The 14,492-nt window shown below is 39.0% G+C and overlaps 1 protein-coding gene and 1 long non-coding RNA gene across 2 annotated transcripts; one reads left to right on the plus strand and one right to left on the minus strand.

Annotated features, from left to right (window-relative positions):
* Positions 1-1,357: 1,357 nt before the first annotated feature.
* Positions 1,358-12,414, plus strand: LOC146453598 (cathepsin B-like). Its single transcript, XM_085096469.1, has 9 exons — positions 1,358-1,891; positions 3,262-3,377; positions 3,599-3,714; positions 5,322-5,351; positions 6,269-6,438; positions 7,321-7,473; positions 8,634-8,721; positions 11,330-11,370; positions 12,179-12,414. The coding sequence occupies exons 1-9, from the start codon at positions 1,666-1,668 to the stop codon at positions 12,256-12,258; spliced, it is 1,020 nt and encodes a 339-aa protein (XP_084952595.1). The 5' UTR covers positions 1,358-1,665; the 3' UTR covers positions 12,259-12,414.
* On the minus strand, positions 9,991-10,881 carry LOC146453599 (uncharacterized). Its single transcript, XR_014859481.1, has 2 exons — positions 10,313-10,881; positions 9,991-10,159 (listed from the first exon to the last, which is right to left on the minus strand). It is a non-coding gene; the product is annotated as an uncharacterized LOC146453599 (long non-coding RNA).
* Positions 12,415-14,492: the final 2,078 nt, after the last annotated feature.

A 14,492-nucleotide genomic window follows, 5' to 3' on the forward strand; every position in this document is an offset into this window, starting at 1 on the left:
GAAATCAAGAAGGAAGGAAAGGAAGGAAAGTGAAGGAAACGATATTACCTTGGTGATTCCTCGTAGCCTTTTGCTATCGTAATTTCCTACCGATGGGCACTATAGCTACTTCCGAGAGTATGATGAAAACATGGCACATCCTCTAGAAAAAGTTAATTTTCTTGGACAAAATTTCGAAAGCATTATCCTTTCTTGTAAGCACGTACTACTTAGGCAACCTCGTTCACTCCCAAGGCGGAGGTGAGTGCAGATATGTTTGCAGTACACCAAAGTTATTTATCGGGGGGGGGGGGGGGGGAGGGGGTACCGTATTTTCTCGATTAAACGCCGGACCCCGATTACACGCCGGCTTCGTACAAACGCCGGGTCAAAACTTACCGATTTTTAAATAAACGCCAGGTGCGTGTAATTGGGGCCCCGCGTTTGTTCGGCGTCCCGGCGTGTATTAACATGTAATTAAAACTTAAATAATCAGTTTGCACACATTGGCTGACACAAACGAGGAGGACGTTGGCGACATTACCGTTTATAAACTTAAAACTTTGTACTCATATCATTTACTTGCTCCTACATCATTCATATATTGTTTATGTGCTGTTTGCATGGTCAGTGATACAAATCTTGATTGCAACATGGTACACGTGCCGTATGTACGGTACCATAATACTGTAACTTCGGGCAATCCAGGGGAAAATTGTCCAGCACAGACAAACTGTCCCTAGGTTTCCGAGGATCGGTAATAATAAATCAACGTGGAAAAATATTTGAAAATCGCATTTCATTACTAAACACCGGACCCCCATAAAACACCGGCCTCGAAAAAACGCCGGGTCAAAACTTCCGAATTTTATGTCAATAAATATATTGACATAAACGTGTCAGGTACCTCGACGTGTCAGGTTCTAGTGATGGAGTACAGGCCATGAGATTTAAAGATTTTGCAAGAAAAATCGCCACGGCCAATCAATTTGCAGGGCGGAAGCTTGATTGATCGATCCCTTCGATGGTATCGTACATCCAGGGGCGAAGCCAGGATTTTTCCAGAGGTACGCACAATTTTCCAAAGCCCCTTCCACACCTCCCCCCCCCCTTATTTTTTTTCCTCACGTGCCGTATGGCGATATCCATATCGAAGTTATCGCAAAGTGTTCACAAAGTTGTCAAGGAAACGACATTGCCTTGGTGATTCCTCGCAGCCATGATTTCCAGAGGTACGCACAATTTTTCAAAGCCCCTTCCACACCTCCCCCCCCCCCTTATTTTTTTTTTCACGTGCCGTATGGCGATATCCATATTGAAGTTATCGATATTTGCCAGACAAAGACCCGTGGATCACCAATGATTATTTTCCTTTGTCTCGGGCCTTTGTAATCAATCATTGCCTCGTCCGCAGACATCTCCATTTACTTTTACACGGCTCACATAGAGTTACTGTTTTCATTCTTCCCTGTGATCTTCACCGGAATTAAAAGACCACATCGTAACCCCGAAACCAGCCAGGGCAAGATATTCCTTCGCACAGAGTATTCTAACTGCAAAGCTGTCTTGTGATTTCCTTATGGTGAAAATGCGTCAATTCTCAAGTCTTGTGGCTGTCAGGTTACATCAGCTTTCCTCTTCACAAGACACCAATGTAATTTCGAAGCCCAACGATCTTCACAAACCATGGCTTTGTGTTTTGTTTTGTTGATATTTCTCTTCTCCTCGTGTCAAGCCAAGTATCTCTATGAGCCGCTCACAAAAGAGGTTATTGACTACATCAACACTTTCGCCTCTTGGAAAGCGGACCCTGATTACGCCGGCTATGATGTGGAACATTTCAAAAAGCTATGCGGCGTTCCATTAGATAGAAATATTCTCCCAAGACCGGAAAGACTAGGGCTGTTACCAGGTCAGTTCCTTTAAAATAACTATAAGTTTAAGGCGAATTGATTTGATCTCAAGCTTATAAGAGTTGCAGTCATAAGATTGGATGACCTTGCTTAACGATGCAGTTTGAGAAGTGATAACTAGACAACCCGCTCTTGCTTGGATGAAAACACACATGTTGCCTCATCACTGAAAAGAAAGATGTCAAGTCTTAAGCCTTATAGCGACTGTAAAGTTACTGTTGTGAGGAAAATTTCATCGAACATACCTTTGCAGACGAAAATGTTCATCGCAGACTCTTGATTGGTTTAATACTATATATGCCTATGTTTACTGTCAGCGAAAAGGAATTGCTGTTTGGAATAGGCTATTTCTAAGTTGCCTTGAACCTCTTTAAGAAAGCGAGGCTAAGTGCAAAGTTAACAAAACAATTTCCGCATGAAAAGCTTTGCACTTTTGCACTTAGCCTCGCTTTCATAATGAGGTTCGTAGCAACTCAAAAGTGAAAACAAAAAATTGGGAAGCTTGCGAGAAAACTAAACTGCATCCTACCTTTTATGAAGTATTTTATATACAGTAAGGGACTCGAAAAGAAGTGCCAGTTGGCTTAAAATAATTTCTCCGTAATATAACCTGAAAATTGAAATTAAACAAGTGGACTCTCGACCAAAAAAATAAAATAAAAGTTTGTGCAATTTGGTTTTGTTTGGAAGTACACGGACCCTCCAAATTTAATGTCAACCTTACGCTCTTGGTTTTGACCAGAACATGAATTTTTTGAGCAATATATGTAGTTTTCACCACGGTAACACATTTTAGGAGCGAAATATTATATAATTTATTTTCAATTCTCATTTTCGCACCAAAATATCTGTTTTCACTATACGTGTTGAGACCAAAATGTATAATTTTCACAACCCATTTTAGGACACAACGTTTCTTAACAGAAATGCGGCCTTTATTTTAATTTTTGTTTATTTTTAAAACTTAAAATTTTAAGATTATCGTTATTTTATGGGATACCCTTGGCAAGTTTTCAAAAAGGCTGATTGCCCCTGATAAATTATCGCGTCACGACAAGGGGAGTTTTTGAGAAAGTAGTTCCTGAAGACGTTTGAGCTGTTTCAGTCTAAAAGTTCAGTCTAAGTGCTCAAGGTTTGTAAGTTGGGGCACATGTACACCCACTAAGGCCTCGTATAGGCCTAAGCTTAATAAAGGAATAACACACCCTCTTCCTACAAGGAGATCTCCTATCTATGCTTCACCTATTCAAGTTTGTTTTAACGGCTTTACTTGGGTGTGGTCAGCTGACGTGCACCTTCTTGACTATGACTGTCAACCATGTATATTGATGCAGTTGAGTATTTTTCTTTTATTGATTAAAATGTGCAGAGAAGACCGACTATGAAGACGTTCAGCTTCCTGATACATTTGATGCTAGAGAGGAATGGCCAAACTGTAAATCAATCAGAGAAATCCGAGACCAAGGCTCATGTGGAAGTTGTTGGGTCAGTATTTATCCCACTGTCGATCTCTCGTTAATAAGTATACAGTCAAACTTGTACTAAAGGCCAACACTTCATAATGGCCACTCTTGAGGGCATGAGCTAAGTTGCCATTATCCATTTACATCAATGACTTAATTTCAGATCACCCCATAACATTCATCTCTTTACTACGAGGGAAAAATTTTGTCCAGTCCAAAGTGATTCTTCTGTATTTTTAACAGGCTATTTCGGCTGTGGAGGTCATGACAGACAGAATCTGTATTCATTCTGGTGGTAAACTGACTCCTCACCTCTCTACTGAGGATTTGCTTTCTTGCTGCAATGGGTGTGGACATGGGTAAGTGGAACGTATAGTCTTCAATTGATCCCCAACGGTCCTTTTAGCTCATATTCTTCAGACATTAAGAGTATTTGAATTTTTGGTCTTATCAACAGAGTTGATAAGGTACTTTGGCCACTGTAAAGAGATTCGCCCTTCAATTGATTAAACGAAATATTCCATTCCGCACCACAGGTTCTTTAAGGCCGATTTAGACGGTACATCTTTCACTTACGACTGTCGCATGAGATTTCTAGAGCGCGTGCTGCTCGCATCATGCAAAAAATCGCACACAACTCTCGTCTCTCAACATGGCCTATACCTACGATTATCGTAGGGTTTTAAAACATGTTTTAAGGCCGATTTAGACGGTACAACGTTTGCTTACGATTTGTCGCATGCGATATCTAGAGCACGCGCTGCTCGCGCCATGCAAAAAATCGCAAACAACCTCTCGTAATTCAACATGGCCTATACCTACGATTGTCGTGGGATTTTAAAACATAAACATGTTTCATAATCCTACGACATTTTTGGGGACGTACACGACAGTCGAAAGAGAGTTGTAGGTTTATTTACACGAAACAATTCGTGTCGCAGGCCTGTAGTAAGTTTGTCGCCCGCGACAAAGGCGTACCGTGTAAATTGCCCTTTAAAATCCTACGACATTTTGTTTGACGTACACGACAGTCGTAAGCGAGTTGTACGTTTGATTTACACGAAACAAGTCGTATCGAAGGCTTGTCGTAAGCCCGGTCACATGCGACAAAGTCGTACCGTGTGAATCATCCTTTAGAAATTAACTCCTTCAGTTTGTTGTTAAGGCTGAGGCATCTTCGAGGATCCACCACGGCCAAACGTCTGCGCATGCGTCAAATTAGAACCAGTGGGCGGATCGGTTTTCCGTATATCATGGATTTCAACGTAAACAAAGACACACAGCGCCTACCAGTCTCCAAATACTTCGCTTTAAAAAGATTTCGAACGTTTTTAGTACATCCTAAAATAATCTAGTAGACTCACAAAGTCACTGAAAAACTTGACACCTTTGAGCTCTCAAAGTGAAGACCTTACATTTAACAGGATTTTCTCATGCCGTTAACACAAACCTTTTTCCGGAACAATCTACCGAACTGTTACTGCGTTACTTTCAATTTTTGCGCGGGAAGTTTTTGCGATCTGCGGCCAGGGATAAAGGCTTTGCGCATGTTCACTATTTGGCTGGGTAGGACAAGCATATCATTGATGCTCAGCACTGAGAGGGTGGGTGGCGGAACCAGTGTTGGACCAAATGAGAGGTTTTTTCACTTTTATTATTAGTTCATTGCCGGTGAATTCATTTTCATTAGGAAAAAAAATTATTGCGGTCGACCGCAAGTCTTATTTTGTGCTTGCGTTGGGCTGCCTGTGCAAATGCATGCGGAACAAATCGAAGTTGGCGGCCATATTGTTTCTCTGCCGCCCAAATTTACCACATTTTGATGCAAGGATCTTGTCCTCATTTTCACGTGAAGATTTCACCCACACAAGTCCCCCAACTCTTCAACAAACAAATTGTTATGTCGACCGCACTTCTTAATATTTGTGATTACTATTACTAGTTGAAATTATTTATTTGTCTGAAGGTGTAACGGGGGATCCGGATATGCAGCTTGGTAAGTCATAGTAATACCACTATGAATTCTAGCAGAGAGACAAAAAGAAATCATATTTACGTTACTAAGGGATCTAGCAATACGCAAAGGAAATATTGGAGCTGTCAGCGGGAAATCCCAAACAGTAGGTCATCATCAGCTCGTGCCCAGAGTCCCCACGCTCTTGGGACAGCGATTGGTCGCCAAGAGAGATTCTAAGGGTACTGGACTTTATTCACCGCAGGATTTCTGTGGTAAAACAATAAAGAGCTGTTACCTTACTCTTACCTCTGAAGTTCATAGCTACAACACCAGATTTGTATCACACCTTAATTTTCATCAGCTGAGGATAAGGAATAATTACGGAGCTGCCACTTTCTCATTTGCTGGGTCTAAAATTTGGGAAAAATTCTTTCTAAATTAAAAATACTCCCATATAATAGCTTCTAGAAGCAGTACAAATTGTACCTTTTAAATACCCAATGAGGATTTGATTTTTCTACCCTCACTATTAATTATCATTCCCATTGTTTTTTATGTAAAAATTGTAGTATGATTCTATGCACTCTTATTATTCTTGTCTTTTTTTCTGCTCTACTAGTTAGTTGCACGTTATACGCCAGTTAGCTGCACGTGGCAGTGACCAACTCGAAAGCCTAAGCTCCTTTGGTCACTGCACACATTTTACCTATGATATTTATATAATTAAATGCCGTTTTTATGTTACTTTTGTGATGTATTGTAATTTCCTTTTGAAGTAAACTTTTTAATAGTGCATAAATAAAAAAAAATCTTAATCTACGGGAAAGCCAATCAGAAAACTCAATTGTTTTCGATTTCCTAAGTCTCTCCAAGCCTGCAGGACTCCAAGATAGGAGCTGTGATCAAAGAATGTTGTTCTTTAGCACAGTCTTCTAATAAAATATATTTTATCACAGGGATTTTTGGAAAGCGATCGGTATAGTTACAGGAGGCCAATATGATTCAAAACGAGGCTGTCAGCCCTACGCTATTCCACCATGTGACCACTTCGTGAAAGGCCGGTTGAAATCCTGTCAGGATATACCTCTTCATCAAACACCTCGGTGTAAAACAAAGTGTGAGGCAGGCAAGTACCATGACCTACCAAATACGTTGACACTGTAAACACCACAGTATCGATTGATACATTTTCCTCACTGGCTAAATGTGTTTTATACTGTATATTGCTTATTGGAAGAATGTGTGTGAAGTCAGAGTGGCCAGAATGTACTCACGCTGACTTTGACTTCGGATTTTTCTTTTTTTTTTTTTTTGTTATAAGCAAACATCACCAAACTGTTTCAATTGTCCTCAACTTTATCTGACAACAATTTGGTGAAATATTTCACTGTTCACTAGACTCGATGTGGAAACAAGATAAGAAATTTACATTTTTTCTGCCTTTTTTTAAAGCAAATTTCAGGTTTGTGCCCATAAAAATGTTCCTCCTCGTAACTTTTACATTTTTTACCATTTTAGCCTTGCTTCATATGTTTTTGAGTCAATGTTGGATGGTTTTCTAAACTTTTAGAGAAATCGAGGAATCCAAGATGGCGAATCAAAGATGGCAATAATACAGGGCAAATGAAGTCTTTCCCATATATAAGCTCAGAGGAAATATTCTTGGACATACTGTAATCCCTCCAAGTTTCACAGCTTTAATACCCTTCAATTCTCTTTATGAAGGATAGCTAGAGCTGGTCTGCATGTGCTGGATTCTTAGCTATCAGCTAAAATTGCTTTTCCGGGGAAATTAGTGGGAATTTACATGAAATTTGACTCCTTTGTCCCCTGTTCTGTGGGTGGCCTTTCAAATGACCAAAGCTAATGCTTACATCGAACAAGTACCAAAATATCCCGCGTGAACGCCTCCAGGCGTTTTGTTAATATTAACAACGGGTTATCTTATGCCACGTATCTCATGGGAGACATTACCGTTATTCACCAGGTATGTTACATTTCTCAATAGGATACAATGTTACATACAATGATGACAAGAAGTATGGAAAGAGTGTCTACTTTGTGACCAGTGATGTGAAGAAGATTGCAACTGAAATCATGACAAATGGCCCTGTGCAAGCCGACTTCACTGTCTATGCTGATTTCACAAGCTATAAGAGCGGTAAGTGCAATAGCTAAGAAGAGTGACTGACTGTGCGGCTGGGGGCGGTTATACTGTATATTTGTCCAATACTTCTTCAACCACGGCCTGACTTCTTCAGGTAACTATGTTTATCGAATTCAATTTGTTACCAAAACCAAAAAAAATGATAACCAGATTAAAACTAGGAACATTTTTTGGACTGCATTTCCAAATTAGCATGTATAACAGTGTGTTGCAAAACATCCACAATACAAGAAACAAACAAAACAAATAACCATATGCTCACATCCGGCTTTTTACTTAACGTTTGTTTCATTTAAATGTCACTAAAACCGGAGAAATTTATCCATTTGCGGCTGTAACACAATTATTATTTTTTTTTACCTTTTTGCCTCAATCTGAGGATGAGACGCTCTGGGCAGCTCAAGTTACTGATTGAGCCCATGATTGTTGTCTTAAAAACACCAAGAATTGACACTGATAAATGGCCTTAATTAAAAAAAGGTGTTATTCAAAATTTTAGTCTCAATAACACCATGGATATAGATTGTTTTTCACTTGAGTCCCATAAAACCAAGTTCAAGCTCCCGGCATTCTGGTCTGATCATGACAAATGAGCCAATTAGAACTTGAAGTAAGTCCATAAGAGAACTATCGTTCTAAATAATATTTGGCAGGCTATTGTTCCAAAATATACGCAGGCACTTTATGGTTTTTTCCACTTACTTACTTCTAAGTGACATCACAGCTAACTTCCGTCTGGAAGTACTTCCGGTTTCAAAAAGTTAATGATCTACTACATTGATAATGTGTTTCTGACCAAAAAACAACCTCTGGAACAGAACTGTTAATATTAAAAAACACAAAAGTTTATATTAACTTTAACTCATGGAATAAATTTTCCTTGATAACCGTCAACCGTCAAAAGCCCCATTTAGATCCTCATATGTAGTGTTAGACTGGAGGCTAAAGTAGGGGGAGGGAGGGGGATGGAGAGAGCATGGAAGAGGGGGGAAAGGGTTCCGTGTTTCTCGTTCCTTTCGTGTGCTGCTTTATTTGAGGGAGGAGCTGTTCAATTAAACATTGCAAGTTTTACACCACAGCAATTAGAACAATCAGTGTATCCTAGAGTGAATAGGAATTAGCCAATAACATATCATAATTATCTTTTCTTTTAGGCGTCTATCAGCACATCTATGGGAGACCCCTTAGTGGACATGCCATTAAAATCTTGGGTTGGGGAACAGAAGGAGGCAAGCCATACTGGTAAGTACATTTCAACTAAATATAACAAGGCTAGCCTAACAGTTAAAGTTTGGTTGACATATGCCCCATCCTCGTAGACCCAGGGGAAGCCGCTCGAGTGGAAGAGATTTTAATGGGCGTAAGTACGTTTAGTACTAAACTTTCTCCCATGAAGATCCCTTCCACCCGACAAGCTGCCCCTGGGTCTCCGAGGATCTACATGCCCCTGAAGTTTCAGTGAAGTCCTGGGTATCAGTGCAACATATCGGCAATGAATTGGAAAAGATTGGATGCTTCACAACTCGTAGGAGCTCCTTTATTTTGTAATTTAATGAACTTTTGCATATATTTACGACTTGGGTATCGCGGAATACGTTCTCATTAAAATGAGTTTCAACGCCCCCATGCTAAGAAAATCGCCTACTTCCCTACGAAGGTGAATTGAAGCCGACTTCCCAGGAACATCCATAGTTCAGAGGTAGGATATCTTCTGATGCAAGCGGCCTATGTTTTCATGATATGCCGGAACAGTATCCCAGCTTTAGTAGCATTTCGGGCTACGTCGAAGGAATTTCGGCGGCGTACACTGACGAGCAGCCAGCGTTTTAGAAGAAATAGTTTACTCCAAAAGATAAATCTTTCAAAGTGACTTGTTTATCAGACTTGGCTTTTGACCATATGCTTTTGCTTTCCTACTAATTATAAAACACGGTGATAGGCCAGTTCTCCCTTCTGCAACTGAAATCCTCGGATAATTGTCATGATACATATACTAATTTTATCCCTTCGAACGTTTTTACTAGGCCGTTTTTCTGACTTCTATAAGCAATATAATATCATATACAAGTAAATACAGATGAAATAGTTTCTTTTCTTAACCTAATTACTATTCCGTTTATCTTTTGATCCTTTTTGTTTGAAATTTCATTCCCTCATAAAGTATATATTTTTACGTTCTCTGAAAAACAATCATATTTCCGCAAAAAGCCACTACCCTTAAAGTGCCCCTAACCCTTCAATTTGTTTTCTTTTGGTAGATTTCATAATAATAATAATAATAATAATAATAATAATAATAATAATAATAATAATAATAATAATAATAATAATAATAATATTTATCCAGGGAGCCCACTCGCCTTGGCGGTTTTCAGTGGGGCCCTGCAAATTAAAAATGAAATAAAAAATAAAATTACCTAAAAATTATTTCACAAGATCAAACGAATTTAAAAATAGCTAAAAAATCATCATCCACAAACTTTTAAGCTTTGCCTTAAAAAAGGACAATGATTACGAGCGCTAGAAGTGAAGGCAGTCTTGTCGATATTTTCACCTATCGTTCGCATTAGTTCCCCACTCGGCCAAATGCGTCCAAATATGGAGCGTGACGTGAGAAAAGGATATCGTGCAAAAATATCCGAAGATTCGCGGTAATGCTTCAATAGACCGTATTCGTATTCTCGTTATTGAACTGGAACTAGCTTGCACACGAGGCTTATGCGGGGAAATCTTTTCACATGCAAACAGTTTCTAATATATTCCCCCGCAAGAGCCTCCATTGCAAGCTCGATCCAGTTCAATACCGAGAATACGAATATGGTCCATTGTAAACAGAGAAAATGGTTGAAAAATGTGTGGTTTTTAGATGCAGCAACTCTCGAAATGAAGAGAAAGGAATCAGCATGCATAAGATTCCTTCTGATAACGATTTGAGGCCTTTGCGCTTTGGAATGGTGTCCTTTTCTTACGTCACAGCTAAGAAAGTGTCAAATATCGGACGCTTCTCATTGGCTCGTTCCTAATGAGCCCACGAGACAAAAATTTGTCCAGCGGGGCTTAAAGCGCGCAAAAATTTAAAAATTTCAGTAACTTTTAGCGCTCGTAAAAAAAAAAAAAGGATTCAATATTTCTAAAAAAGTTTTTCGAAAATGAGTTCTTCACAGATATGGAAATCTACCAAAAGAAAACGAATTGAAGGGTTAGGGGCACTTAAATGCTTTTTCCCGACTAAAATGCTAAACAAAATGCTAGCATAATATGCCAAAGAATACAATAAAATCTGCAATTCCGCAGCGACAAATCAATGAGTGGTGCCGGATCACTTGTAGACCTGGATGAGCAAATTATCTCAAATACAAAATATTAACGGCAGACTGATCCCAACGGCAGAGGTGACGAGCTTGATAGAACAAACAACAAAAGCTAGAATAACTGAAATATATATATTTTTTTTGAAAAAAAAAAAAATTTTTGCAAGATATTTCGGTTTGCAATACAAACCTTCCTCGGGGGCTGAACGAAAAAGAACCCCGAGGAAGGTTTGTATTGCAAACCGAAATATCGGGCACAAATTTGTTTTTTTTAAAAACAAATATATTTCAGTTATTCTAGCTTTTGTTGTTTGTTCTGTCAAGCTCGTCACCTCCGCCGTTGGGATCAGTCTGCCGTTAATATTTAATATTCCAAAGCCTATTCATCATGATCAGTATTTCGTTGCAATTTACAAGACGAGCTGCCTTGTGTGGCATTATCTTCATTCAGCTTTACATGTAACAAAGGAGGGTACCAATACCATTTCTCCTTTTTCTGCCAGAGGAGGTCGCTTATCTTTTATTTCCAATTATTACAGGCTTGTAGCAAATTCCTGGAACACAGACTGGGGAGACAAAGGTAATAATTTATTTATTGACTAAGTGGGAGGGCTGGACAATAAAATAATTTCCCCAAGATCATAGCATTCAGACTAAATGAACAATCCGATTCATGTTGGGGAGGGGGAGGGGGATCACGTGCGCAACATTCTAAGTAATTGTTAGGGACCTTAAACACTGATGCGCACTATAAGAGAAACCTTGGCCTGACCAAGCCGCCAGTCATGTGAACATCGCAGAGTCCATGCGGCAAGATACAGTAGAATATTGAGAGAATAAATTTGCCGAAATTCGTATGAATATTTGCCTGGCCCCAGTTATTCAAAGAGCGGATAACTTTTTCCACTGGATAAGTCGCTATCCAGCGAAGCAGATGCACTCCAACTAACGCTTTTGGCAAGTTCTCCACTCAATCCCATACTTACATTTGACATATGCTTCTACTCTATTCACAAATTATAGGGCTATCGGGAAAATCTTGCACACATTTTATCTGCTGGATGACGACCTATCCAGTGGATAAAGTTATCCACTCTTTGAACAACCGGGTCCTGGAGATTTGCTGATTGAAAACGTTCAGTATTGGCTCGAGTTCAAACAGTTCGTACTCAGAGTCCTCAGTCGTTTTGGCCAGTGGTTGGTCGCCTGAAGAAACTGTAGGGTATTGGAATTTTTCGCCGCAGAAATCCTGTGGTAAATAGGCAGACCTTTTTTGCTGATTTCATCAGAGTTTCTTCAGGCTACCAACCGTTGGTCAAAAAGGTTGAGATCTCTAGCTACGAGATTGTTTGTAAGTAACACTGAATTTGCGTTTTTTTTCTTCTAAGGTTTCTTCAAGATTCTCCGAGGAAGCGACGAGTGTGGTATTGAATCAGGCGTTGTAGCTGGCCTTCCAAAGATAGACTAAGATCCAAAGAAGATGGTCCACGCGGAAAGCAGCATCAAAGTTTCACACGTCACTTTTGCATAAATTACATATTATTGATTTTACAAGATTGAAGATTGAGATTGAATTCTGTAGCAGGAAGATTGACAATAAAAGAAAGAAAAAATTTCAGTGGAATTTATCGTGTGGTTGCTGTCAAGAGATCTCTTCTAAAAAACGCAACTCCTGGGTCGCAACGGGTGGATTTGTGCGCTTTTTTTATTATAGTTTTATTTCTACTACTTTTTGTTTGTATTAGCGAGTTTTTTTAAGGGAGTGGGAGGGGGGGGGGGGGGGGGCTTCACCCTAGAGGAATGTCTTGATGACTTTTTCATTCTCGCAGTATATAAAAGGATAACGGATTCAGAAAATTGAAGAATTTGTTGGGGTTGCAAAATTTACTACAAACGGATAGGGTAGTTATTTATTGTTCAATGTTGTCTCAAGCTAAATTCTTAAATCCCTTTTGCTAAAACAAGTACACCTGAGAAATTGCTTGTTCTCCATCATCAGTTCACAGCTCTTCTTCTTTCTCTTCTCAGCCTGTCCGCATTTTTGATTATGTAAGATTTTGCATCACTTTTTAAAAGCTTTTTTACGTCATCTTTTTCGATGTCGAACTCAACTGATTAATCAGTCGATTTAAATAGTTATCTTGAAGTGACGTTTAACTTGCAAAAGATATCTTGACACTGTAGAAGCTGTGTTACGACAAATGCTGAAGTTTTATTAAGGTCGAGTTTGTTTAACACAACCATGGAGTGTTTTTCGCTTGCGCGATCGTTTGTGTGGAACAGGAAACGGATTTTAACAACAAAACGTGCTATAAGTAAACACACGGATCGAGGAAAGGAAACGGATGTCATTGACGTGATTAATCAGAAAAACAAAATACATTTGCCAATGCAATGTCAGAGTGAAATGCTTTAGTTTCTGGGAAGAAAATAACGGTTAAAAAGTAGTAATATTTCTCTGTGATTTCCATGCAACATGGAAATCGAAAAATGCCGTGAAGCACAGCTAGAAAGATAACTTTTGGTTTTGTCCGTTTACGTTCACCGTACCGTGAATATTCCCAGCGAGTATATGCCCCTTTAACCCTATAGGTAATATAAACTAATGCGATCAATTTGGCAGCCGTTGGAATACCCTAAACATATACCATTGTTCCTTTCTGATTTAGCAGTAAAAGTTTACTGATTGTGGAAACATCGAACATGTTCTAAAAAAGGACGTCTATTCATAAAGAGATTTTCTGCACTAAAACTACAAGAAATCATTCTGTCCCCAATTGACTTTTTAGTCCATCTTTTTCACTCTCTCCTAGCGACTGGACACCTAGTCGGGTTTCGTTTCAAATGGACACTTTTGTGGGATTACTAGCAACAGCTTGATTTTATCGCTATGTTCAGTGGTGGAGAGCGTCCTGGAAGATTTATAAGTAGGTCTATTTTTAGAACGCAGCTTTCGTGGGAAAAATCGACAGAGGCAATCAAACGTAACTTCCGGAGCAAACTGGTTGATCGGTCGATGCTTTGGATGTCATTTATACGGATATTTTTATTTTAAACTGAAACAGCTAAGAGAGAATAGAAAAAAAAATCAGTTCTTAGGGAAAGAAACTGTAGTCGATGAAACAAGAAAAAACCAACCAAACAAACAAACAACATCAAAAGTTAATCACACCATCACATATCTTATTTTATGCCTCTTTAAAACAATTAACGTCTTATCCCGGTAGTATTAGATTTTCTGTTCCAGAGATTTAAAGAAAATAAGGGAAAGTAAGGGATTTTACAATGTTTTAGAGAATAAAAGGAATATTGAGAAATTAAAATGGTCTAAAATCGCCATTGCACGCTTTCAACCCAGTTATGTGTATAAAGCATATTTTTCCGGGTTTCAACTTTGACTAATTCCGAATTCATACTTTAACTTTGAATTTCAATTTCTTTGTCCATAAAAACAATTCTGTGCTATGTTTGCTCCAAAATTAATAACACTTCACCGTATTGTTCACGTTAACTTGTCAAAATGCAAATTTGTTTCCGGCTCCATTAAAGGGCCCTAGTCAGCCACACCTTTGTTTTTGTTTATATGCGAGAGTTTGGTTATTATATTTAATTCGCAGCGGGTCGAAATGAACGAAATCACTGTGAAACTACTAAAGATAACTTAACATACTTTCAGGAACACAACTTACAGTAAAGGAATAA

The sequence above is a fragment of the Pavona decussata genome, unplaced genomic scaffold (assembly GCF_977016875.1).
Source record: "Pavona decussata unplaced genomic scaffold, jaPavDecu1.1 SCAFFOLD_329, whole genome shotgun sequence".
Classification (NCBI taxonomy): Eukaryota; Metazoa; Cnidaria; class Anthozoa; order Scleractinia; family Agariciidae; genus Pavona; species Pavona decussata.